A 10,927-nucleotide genomic window follows, 5' to 3' on the forward strand; every position below is an offset into this window, starting at 1 on the left:
TGCCGAGAATGTTTGAAGCAGAAGCAATCAATTGAAAAAAAAAAAAAAGTATGTGTTACGGTCTGGGTTTTAACAGGACCCGAAAGCAGGCAAGAACGCAGTGATGAAAAGTCCCAAACCAGGTTTAATTCAACAACCACAAAAATGGCAGTCCTCCTGGAATGCTGGGAAGCACAAGTTCAAAAATTGGACACCTCGAACGTGCAGGTGTCTTGTATTGCACAATATGTACAATTTTTTAAAAAAAAGCAGGGCGACGTGTGGGCTTAACTTTTATTTCCGCTCCGTGAATACATACGGGTACTCCATATTGACTTTGCAACTCTACCCGATAGACACACCCCTTGTTACCAAGTGACGACTTTCAACAAATGCCTCTAGGCGGCACTACAGCATAGCACACACACATATATAAGATATTCCCTGAGAATATTACATCCCCTTTCTTTTGAAAAATGGCACAGTATATTACTGGTTAAAATGCCTAATAACGAGATAAATAAAAATATTCTATACGGAAACTGTACCATGCAATACTTTGAAATACGTACTGTAACCCGTGCAAGAAATGTTCAATTTCAGCTATTAGTAGACAGATTCCTTAATGCAATAAACAGAAACATACATTCCAAGCTTCAGTGTTTTTCTTCTGCATGCTTCGTGATACTTATGAACGTGGCAAAACAGTATATAACAATAATCAACGTAACTCAGTGTTAATTCAAAATGACATTTTACAGGTTCAACTATGTCATGAAACTCAGTCCTTGTGTAACTTTACCTACAAGTCCATAACACTTCTGGGTTTGACGGTTCATCCAGATCTTGTCTGATATGGGACAGTCACGTTGGGTGGTGGTGTAATGTCAGTCACAGTGGGAGGTGTGGTGTCACCGGTTGCCTGTGGGGCAGGTGGTGCAGTATACTGTTCATATGAGCTCACCTCATCGCTGTGTACCTCATTGGTCTCCAGAAGATGGAGTCTGTTTCGTCGGTACTCCTGTCCTTCTGTAGTACGTACGTGGTAGAATCTCTGTGTCAGCTGGCTTGATGACGACTGCTGGTTTCCAACGACCATGCTCCTGGAGACGGATGCTTTGTCCTGGCTGCAGTGTAGTCATCGGGTGGGCTGATCAGTCGTAGTACTTCTTCTGATGCTGCTGTTGTTGAATTCTCCTGGTGTAGACATCACCGTGGTTGACTACCTCTGGTTGCAGCTGTTTGTGGGTGTTGGGTAGGATGGAGCGCAGGCGACGGCTCATTAACAGCTGGGCTGGTGATTTGAAGTTGTCCACAGGTGTGTTACGGTATTCAAGGAGACTGAGGTAGGGGTCTCTTTTATCCGCTTTGGCTTTCTCCATGAGTGACTTGGCAATGTGCACGGCTTTCTCAGCAAGGCCATTGCTGCGAGGATAGTATGGGCTGGAGGTGATATGTGTAAACTCCCATTCTTTGGCAAACGTGTCGAATTCCTTACAGCTATACTGAGGACCACCATCCAAAACGACGGTCTGAGGCACACCATGCCTGGAGAAGGCTGCTTTCAGCTTGCGGATCACGGTGGGGCCCGTTGTGCTGTGTAGTTTGTCCAACTTGAAGTATCGACTGTAATAGTCTACTGTGATGATGTAGTTATCGTTGTTCCAAGTGAACAGGTCTGTAGCCACTGCTTGCCATGGCCTGTCTGGGATCTGATGAGACATCATGGGCTCTTTGGTGTTAGACGGTCTGTATATGAGACATGTGGGGCATTTTCCAACCATCTCCTCTATCTGCTTGTTCATCCCAGGCCAGAATAAAATGTCACGGGCTCTCAGTTTACACTTCTCCATGCCCATGTGACCTGAATGTATCCGGGATAACATTTCTGTGCTCAGTAGCGTAGGGATGATGATTTTTTCCCTCTTGAATATGATGTCGTTCATCACAGAAAGTTCAGCCCTGTGATTCCAATATTCTGCAATGCTCTGAGGACACATTGGCCTCTCCTCAGGCCAGCCTGACTGGATCGTTTCTTTCAACAGCACAAGTTGTGCATCCTTCTCAGTCTCAGCTCTGATTTCCTTCAGCTTTGTGTCACTGACAGGTAAGTTGCTGTACACTGTGTGCACCTGCATGTCCATGCCTTCTCTGAGACTGTCATCCTGGTCAGACAGTGACTTCCTGGAGAGGGTGTCTGCGACAGGAATGTCCTTGCCTGGTCTGTGTACGATGGAGAAGTCATATCGCTGCAGCTGGAGAATCATCCTCTGTAGCCTCGGGGGCGCTGCTGCAAGCAGTTTCTTCATAATGGACTCAAGGGGCTTGTGGTCGCTTTCCACAATGGTGTGGCGGCCATAGACATACTGATGGAAGCGCTTGCATCCGAACAAGATAGCGTATAGCTCTTTCTCAATCTGGGCATAGTTCACTTCACTGTCACTGAGTGATTTGGATGCATAGCCTATGGGTTTTCCTTCTTGCAGTAAAACAGCACCGAGTCCATATTTTGATGCATCGACTTGGAGTCTGAGCTCCTTGCTGGGGTCATAAAACGTGAGAACTGGTCCTGGTTCCCGTGTGATCAGCTTTCATTTTCCTGAATGCGGCATCATGCTGTGCGTCCCATATAAATTCACTTGTGCTCTTCATTAGTTGACGCAGAGGAGTGTTGGTTTCTGCTAGCCTAGGGGCAAACTTTGACAGATAGTTAATTGTACCAAGTATTGTTTCGAGGTCACCTTTGTCTTTAGCTGACTTCTGTGGCACAGATAGTGCTCTTCTCTGGGTTGAGTTTCACTCCTCGCTCTCTGGAGCGCTGTAGCATTGCATGGAGGTTCTTGTCGTGTTCCTCTTTAGTCTTTGCAAAAATCAGGATGTCATCCACTATGGCTGTGACTCCTTGCAGACCCTCGTAGGTCTCGTCGACTCTCCGTTGAAATTCGTCTTGGGCTGATATGATTCCAAAAGGTAGGCGGAGGAACCTGTATCGCCCAAACACAGTGTTGAAGGTAGTCAGTTTAGATGACTCTTCTGTGAGCTTAATAGCCCAGTAGCCTGATCTGGCATCCATGACACTGAAATAGCAGGCTCCTGCCAGCTTAGCTGTGACGTCATCGAGAGTGGGCAAGGGATAGTGTGGCTGTTTGATAGCCTTGTTCAGGTCCTTGGGGTCGAGACATACTCTCAGCTTGCCTGTGCGAGGTTTTTCTGCTGCCACCATAGAATTGACCCATTCGGTTGGCTCTGTTACTTTGATAACCTGCTGCTTTTCCATGTTTTGTAGCTCCATCTTGAGACGTTTACGCAGTGCAATGGGGACACGCCTTGGTGGGTGGACAACAGGTATTGCTTTGGGGTCCAGGTGGATGGTGCATTCACCAGGGAATAGTCCTATTCCTGTGAAGACATCTGCAAACTTATCCAGAATTGACACATCTGGTGTGTCAGACACCGATAGTATGAGCTTAATCAGTCCAAAGTCCAGACATGCTTTTAAGCCTAGCACTGGTGGCGCACGTGTGTCGACGACATGCACTTTCAACGTTAGCTTAGTGTCCTTGTATTGGCATTTTATGTTGCATTTGCCCTTAACACTAAGTTGCTCACCTCCATAGCCATAGAGTGGGCGTAGTGAGGGCTCCAGTGTATCCTGTAGTCCTAAAGATCTGAGTATATCTGGATTTATGACATTTGTGTCTGTGCCAGTGTCTAACTTAAAGTGAACTACAGTCTTATTTGGGCCAACTTGCACATTTCCATAGGCTTGCTCTGTTTTATTTGTGTTATTTTCTTGTGTCACTACATCAATAAACAAATCTTCATTGTCTGGGTCTTGGTTCTGCTCTTTTTCACTGACTGAATGTACTTTGCGTGTTTTGGAATGACATACCTTTGCAAAATGGTTCCACTTGTTGCAAATCTTGCATTGCTTTCCTTTTGCTGGGCAAGTGTCTTTCTCTCTGTGAGCTCTGTTTCCGCAGTATCCACACAATTTGGAGTGGTCTCTGTCTCCCTCCTGAGGATTCCTGGGGTATTGCACTTGTTTTCTTTTTGTCCAGTCTGCGCGGGTTTTCCATGCGGCACCCTTTGATGTATGCCGGCTCATGTGCACACCCTGTTCGTGCGAGCTTACGCTGCCGCTGTTAGCAAAACTCCGGAGCTGAGCTTGTGCCATGCCGTGGCTCCTGGCAATGTCTATCGCCTTATCCAATGTTAGATCAGACTCGACACTGAGGAGCTTCTCTCTTACTTTTGGTGAATAAATCCCAAAGAGCACACGATCTCGCACCATCTCTTCACTATTATTATAGCTGCAGTCTTTGACAAGTAGTCTCAGTTCAGTCACGAATTGCTCAAAAGGCTCTGTAGCTCCCTGTACTTTCTGGTGGAACATGTATCTAGCGAAAATCACATTCACTTTGGGCTCTACATATGCTTGGAAATGGTCATAATAGGTTTTTAATACCTTGCGTTCCTCTTTAGTAAGTGTCCATGTGTTATAAAGACCCCTGCCTTTATCTACGATCCAAAGGAGCAAGTAGCTGCACTTTTCCTCTTCACTTTTCTCCTTGAAAGGGCCAGAGAACATCAAGTTCATATGTAGCTTGAATTTTCACCATGCTTCGGGTAAGTTGCTCGCATCCCAGTCCATGCGAGGTGAAGGAACTCCAGCGACGTCCATATTTCCACTGTTATTTTCTTCTTTTCAATGCAGGTTCGAGTCACTCTGACACCATGTCTTGTATTGCACAATATGTACAATTAAAAAAAGCAGGACAACGTGCGGGCTTAACTTCTATTTCCGCTCTGTGAATACATACGGGTACTCCATATTGACTTCGCAACTCTACCCGATAGACACACCCCTTGTTACCAAGTGACGACTTTCAACAAATGCCTCTAGGTGGCACTACAGCATAGCACACACACACATATATAAGATATTCCCTGAGAATATTACAGCAGGGAAACGTACCATACACAAGATACAAAATTCACTAGAAAGTTCCAAAAATACCAACACACTAAAGTCACCAAAAACACCAAAATACTGTGTCGCGGAATTTTCTGATCTTATTTAAAAAAATTCACAGGACTTACTTTAATGTTTGACAACCTGGTCTTGCCTTTTTCTTGCTCACAGGATTTACGTTTTGATACCTGGTCTTGCCTCTTTTTTTGCTCACAGGATTTACACTTTATTACCTGGTCTTGCCTCAATGATCTCACAGGACTTCATTTCGTAACCTGGTCTTATTTTAATAAATTCACAGGACCTCATTTCGTAACCTGGTCTTATTTTAATAAATTCACAGGACTTCCTTTGATGTTTACTTATATTTGTAACCTGGTCTCGTCTCAAAGGGCTCACAGGGTTTTCGTATTTATTTAAGCTGTTTAGCGGCACTCGCCGGTTAGCAGAGTAAGGTTAGCGTCTATCCTACACAGTAATTCATTCTAAATATTAGGATAAATACGTCTTACTGATTTAAATTCAGCCATGGAATTCGAGGAATCCTGTGACCGTCGATCGGGCCCGACTCGGTCCTCCTCCTCCTTAAGATTGCAGGGTTTGAGGATGAATCACCTTTGGTGGATTCAGGTGGCCAGCCCCTTGGTCGGGTCCTGACGGACGTACCCAGGATCCCACTTCTGACACCAAGTTTGTCACGGAATTTTTAGCCGTTTGGAGAAGAAAACAATTAATTCAATTAATTTCAACCCTTCCTTCTGCACTCAATTTACATTTCACAATCAAATTCCATTTCAATTCCCCCCTTTTGATCCTACTTGGATCAACCTGATTTTGGCAGTAAACTTGACATACATCAGCAACTTAGTCCATCTTTATCACCCTCTTCCAGTTCAGATTCGGATTAATCTTCGCTGGAGTCAATGTTGAGCCAGCTGTTTGTAGTGACGACTACAGGTGTCTCTGGTGGAACTGCTTCCTCTTTGTTAGTCCTTAAAGCTTCATAGGTCAGATGCATCACTCTTTCTCCCATCATTTTATTAATCAGTTTCACCAAGAGAGCCCTGATACATGGTACACAGCAACACCCACACAACACAAGAATTGCTGTAAACACTGTTAATGATGTTAGTACTGACGTTATGAGTGTCCGATATTTCCCAAACACACTTAGCAACTTGTCCCATATATTGGTGTCAACCAGTATAGTGTTCTTTCATTGTGTCGCTTAAAGTTCTTAGTTCATTCACTGCCCGTGTTAGCTTTCCCATGGGGGCGGTGTTGTTGGGGATGAATGTACAGCACTCAGTTCCAAACATTGAGCACACTCCTCCTCTTTCGGCAAGGAGCATATCCAACGCCAACCTATTCTGGAATGCCAACATGGAAGTTGCACACAGCTGCTCATGCACTGTTTGGAGTCCATCCCTGGTGTAGTTGGCCAGTCGCTGCACATTGTAATGGATGTAGTTGATTCTGTCCATATTTTTGTTTATCGTGCACCACCAGCAGATGGTGCTCTCAAAGCCTGCTGCAATCTGATTCACCAATTTGTACTCGTCGGGCACTCCTCGTGGTACTCCTATAGCGTCGATGTAGGTTGAATCTTGGTCCATGCTGTCTGCGAACCTACGGATTCTGGTCAAAGTTTGTGGGAAGAGTGTATGAGATACCGATCCTGAAACAATTATGGCAGAAGGGGAGAAGATGGGTAATGCTGCTGTGATTGATATCACACCCAGAACACACAGGAATTTCCTCAGGATCAGGTCGGTCCGTCGCCTGGGATGCAAAGGTTTTCCTTGGAGGCTCATCTTGTTTTTTCGTTGGTGGCTTGCACGCCACTTGGAGCAGCAGGGATGCTAGTTTCACTCCCTACTGACCGGCTCCTTCGGTTCTGGCACCTTCTTGCAGTGGGAAACGTGGATCCACGTTGCTCTCTCGGCTACTTTCACCACAGTCTGAGTCACCAGCAGGACTTGGAATGGGCCTTGCCACCTTTTCTGGTTCCACCTGGTCCTCCGGAGGTCCTTGATCACCACATAGTCCCCTGGATGTAACGGATGGAGCTGTTGGTCCGCTGGAGACGGCAGTGCTGCTTTCACTCGTGCCCGGATTTCTGGTGCCAGAGCTGCTTATCCTTCTGTGTGGCGAGTGACTGCAGATATAGGGTCAGAGAGATTAGTGTGAGCGGTGCATTTACAAATTGCGACCTGTGAGGGGAGAAGGACAGCGTCCAAAAGAGCCGCCACCAGCCGATGATTTAAAATAGGAACGCCGTCAGACTTGAGGAAGCCCCTGTGCTTCCATAATGCTCCAAAGTCATGAACTACACCAAAGGCGTACCTAGAATCAGTGAAGATGGTAACTGACTGGTTGGCTGCAAGGTGGCAAGCTCTGGTAAGGGCCCCCAATTCAGCGGCTTGAGCTGTATAGTTGGATGGTAAAGACGCAGATTCAACAGTGCCGCGGGAGTCACAGACTGCGTAACCGGCTTTGCACCGGCCTGTGTCTGGATCCCGGGATGCTGACCCATCGACAAAGAGAACAAGATCAGGATTGATAAGAGGTTGACAGACAGACAAGTTGACAGATGCAGCGCAGCGCATGGGATCCCAGTACATAGTATCAGTGGTGGACTGAGGCTTGTGCGTAGAAACGCTCCACATAATTTGTGTCCTGGCTTGGTGCGACGTGGGCTGTACAGTGCACTGCATCATCTGTTTGCAGATGTGCAGCAGGGCCCACTCTGCCTTTTGCCCATTGTAATAGCATGCTTGACTCTGAATGGGGCAGCCCCCAAATGCAAATCCATTTAAATTCCGGGGTTACAGGAGTAGCTAACATAACAATAGATGAATATACAAATAGGTTAATCACATTTGTGTGTGGATGTTGCAGTGGTGGTGTAGTGTGATACCATGCCTGAATCGTGGTTGGATGTTCCTCAGCCGGCTCTACCTCTCTTTCTAGTCAGTCCAATTGTTGCCGTGGTTCCGATTGGAATTGGAGCTCTGAGTGTCCCCGTCCTCTGCCCTGCGGGTACCCTCTGCCATGCCCTCTTCCTCTCCTCCGGGGCCAGTCTCGTGACCAGTGTCCATTCTGACCACAGTAGTAGCAGGTGTCTGAGTCTTCCTGCCCCTGGATCGGTGGTTGCTGTAGTGTCTGTGGTGGTCTCAAGATGGGACACGTGGAGGGCCTCCTCCGTTGTGTCGTCTGGCGCCATCTGTTGGAGGATACTTAAAAGTCATGGGGGAGGTTGCTGTTCAGGACGAAATGGCGGGGAACCCACGATCGTGCCGTCGGACTGTACCCCTTTCAGTCAACCAGGAACTGGAACTCTCGTCCCCGTCGACGGACGTCCAGGATGTGCCGGACTCTGTAGGCAGACCCCCCATCCACAACCGGGGGGAAGGCGGGGGCTCAGACGGAGGGACCAGATCCGACTCAGTGACCGGGTTCACCTGGAACGGGAGGTCCCTCGTAGGGAGGCAGACCTTCTGGCCAGGCCGGAGTCCGGTGCCGATTGGCCTGCTGTTGAGAGCGCTGGGAGGCCCGCAGGAGTGCAGTGCGGACCTGCCTCCTCTCTTTCCTACACTGGTATATGTCGGCCTGCACCGAGGGCACCGCCACCTTGTCCTCCGGGATGCACAGCCGGTTCGATGGGACCCCACCTGGATCCAGAACTGATTGCTGGGCTGCAGGGACCATCTTCTCCACTTGCCAGGATGCCGCACCCAGAAAAACTGCAGTGGCTCTCCTCCTGTGGCAGAGCACATCACCGACCCTGGGCACCTAGACTGCGCCACCTGGACGCACCACACAGGGAAAATGCTCCACCTCCTTAGCTCTCCTGGAGCAGTCCGAACCACCAGGCATGGGGGTGAGTGCAGAGCAAAGGCAGTTGGCCCGACAGGCCACGCTCCAACTCACTCTCTTGGTCGACCAATCGATCTGGGGATTGTGGCGAGCCAGCCAACGAGATCCGAGAACCCCTGGGGAAGAGGATGCCAGGATGAGGAGCAGGGGGATCTGCTCCCAATGGTTCCCGGAGATAATGAGGGTGAGGGGTTGGGTCTGGTGCGTCACCGTTGCCAGGACTTCCCTGTTGAGACCAAGGTCGGGTCTTGACTCGGGCAGAGTCTCGATGGGGATTCGGGCTTGCATGGCCAAGTCCTGGCTTATGAAGCTGTCATCTGTGCCGGAGTCCACCAAGAATGGTGCAGAGACAGATTCCTGGCCCCAGATGAACGTGCATGGCAGAGTCAAGCAGGGCAGCACGAAACAGGAAGTGCTTGCCAACACTCCTACGCGTGTCAATGAGCCCAGCTTCCTTGGCCAAGATGGGCAATTGGCGAAGAAGTGGCCAGCCTGGCTGCAACAAAGGCAGAGGTTCGCCCACCACCGGTACCTCCGTGTGGTAGAGTCGGGTTCTTCCCAAGTGCATAGGTTCGCCCGCGACGTCCTCCTGAGGTGGAGCAGGGATCAGAGTTGATGATTCAACAGGAGCTCCACTTTGCCCGGACACGCTCTCTCAACTCCTCACTGGCCAGTCCCTGTTCCTCTGCCGGCGTCTCTCCCGCAGACGGTTGTCCAGCCGGATCGCCAGGCTGATGAGCGTCTCCAGGTCTCCGGACTCCTCCCGAGAGGCTAACTCATCCTTGAGTTCCTCGGCGAGTCCTTGGGTGAACACTCCCCGGAGGGCTGCATCGTACCAGCCAATCCTGGCCGCGAGAATGCGGAACCGGATGGAATAGTCCGCGACGGAGCTGGAACCTTGGCGCAGGGACAGGGTCTGGGAGGCCGACTCTCCAATTTGGACGGGATTATTTTTAATTCAGCTTTAATTCAGCTGTGAAAGCCGGGAAACTGGAAGAAGCGGGTGTCTGGTTCTCCAGGACTGCCGTGGCCCATGGCGCTGCTCTCCCAGAGAGAAGATTCACAACGAAGGCGATCTTCGCCCTGTCGCTGGGGTAGGTGAGGGGCTGGAGGTCGAAAACTAGGGAGCACTAAAGCAAAAAACTGGCACAGACACCAGCCTCACCAGAATATCGCTCTGGGATTGGTATGTGGGGCTCCCGTGGTGCAGCAGCAGCCGGCTGCAGAATGACTCTCAGCGCCTCCGAGGCTGGCAGAGACGGAACCTGCTCCACTCGTCCTGAAGTGAGCATGTCCATTACGCCTGCATTGAGAGTTTGGAGTGAAGTCCAAATATCCATGAGCAGCTGGTCGTGCTGACCCAGCAGCCTCCTCTGAGCCTCCAGCGTACGGCACACCGCATCTTGATCCGCCGGGTCCATACTGGTCGGAGAATTCTGTTACGGTCTGGGTTTTAACATGACCCGAAAGCAGGCAAGAACGCAGTGATGAAAAGTCCAAAACCAGGTTTAATTCAACCAACACAAAAACGGCAGTCCTCCTGGGCTGCTGGGAAGCACAAGTTCAAACCTTGGACACCTCGAACGAGCAGGGAAACGTACCATACACAAGATACAAAATTCACTAGAAAGTTCCAAAAATACCAACACACCAAAGTCACCAAAACCACCAAAATACTCCAACACGGATAGGCAGGAGTCCAGTCGTTAAATAGGCGGCTAGATTACAAATAGACTGCAGGTGAGTCAGTCTGTGGCAGGAGCATGGCTCCACCACGCCCCCTGCAGGAAAAAAACAACCCGGAACCCTGGACCCTAACAATATGTGTGTGTAGTAGTTAGCATAAGCCCTTGCATCAAGAAGGTTCTGGGTTCAAATCCCCAGAGGCTTTCATGTGTGAAGTTTACATGTTCTTTGCGTCACTTCCTGTCTTCTCAATCGTTCGTTGGTTGCACTGTGCACGGGGTGTTGTATTCACTTTAATTAATATTGAACACTTGGTGTGTTGTATTCACTTTAATTAAAATTTGAACACTTGGGACATTCTAGTCACCTGATAACAGTGAGAAACAACCCATATTAAACAAATACAGG

At 48.9% G+C, this 10,927-nt stretch overlaps 1 protein-coding gene across 2 annotated transcripts; it reads right to left on the reverse strand.

Moving 5' to 3' along the window:
* Nucleotides 1–259: 259 nt before the first annotated feature.
* On the reverse strand, nucleotides 260–8,195 carry LOC130527439 (uncharacterized protein K02A2.6-like). 2 transcript variants are annotated; one of them, XM_057035973.1, is made up of 2 exons: nucleotides 7,301–8,195; nucleotides 260–7,112 (listed from the first exon to the last, which is right to left on the reverse strand). In XM_057035973.1, the coding sequence occupies exon 2, from the start codon at nucleotides 2,286–2,288 to the stop codon at nucleotides 1,134–1,136; it is 1,155 nt and encodes a 384-aa protein (XP_056891953.1). In that variant the 5' UTR covers nucleotides 2,289–7,112; nucleotides 7,301–8,195; the 3' UTR covers nucleotides 260–1,133. The 2 variants fall into 2 exon arrangements, with proteins under 2 accessions (XP_056891953.1, XP_056891952.1); XM_057035972.1 differs by having other exon boundaries at nucleotides 7,301–8,181.
* Between the last annotated feature and the right edge of the window lie 2,732 nt (nucleotides 8,196–10,927).

The sequence above is a fragment of the Takifugu flavidus genome, chromosome 6, assembly GCF_003711565.1.
Source record: "Takifugu flavidus isolate HTHZ2018 chromosome 6, ASM371156v2, whole genome shotgun sequence".
Taxonomy (NCBI): domain Eukaryota; kingdom Metazoa; phylum Chordata; class Actinopteri; order Tetraodontiformes; family Tetraodontidae; genus Takifugu; species Takifugu flavidus.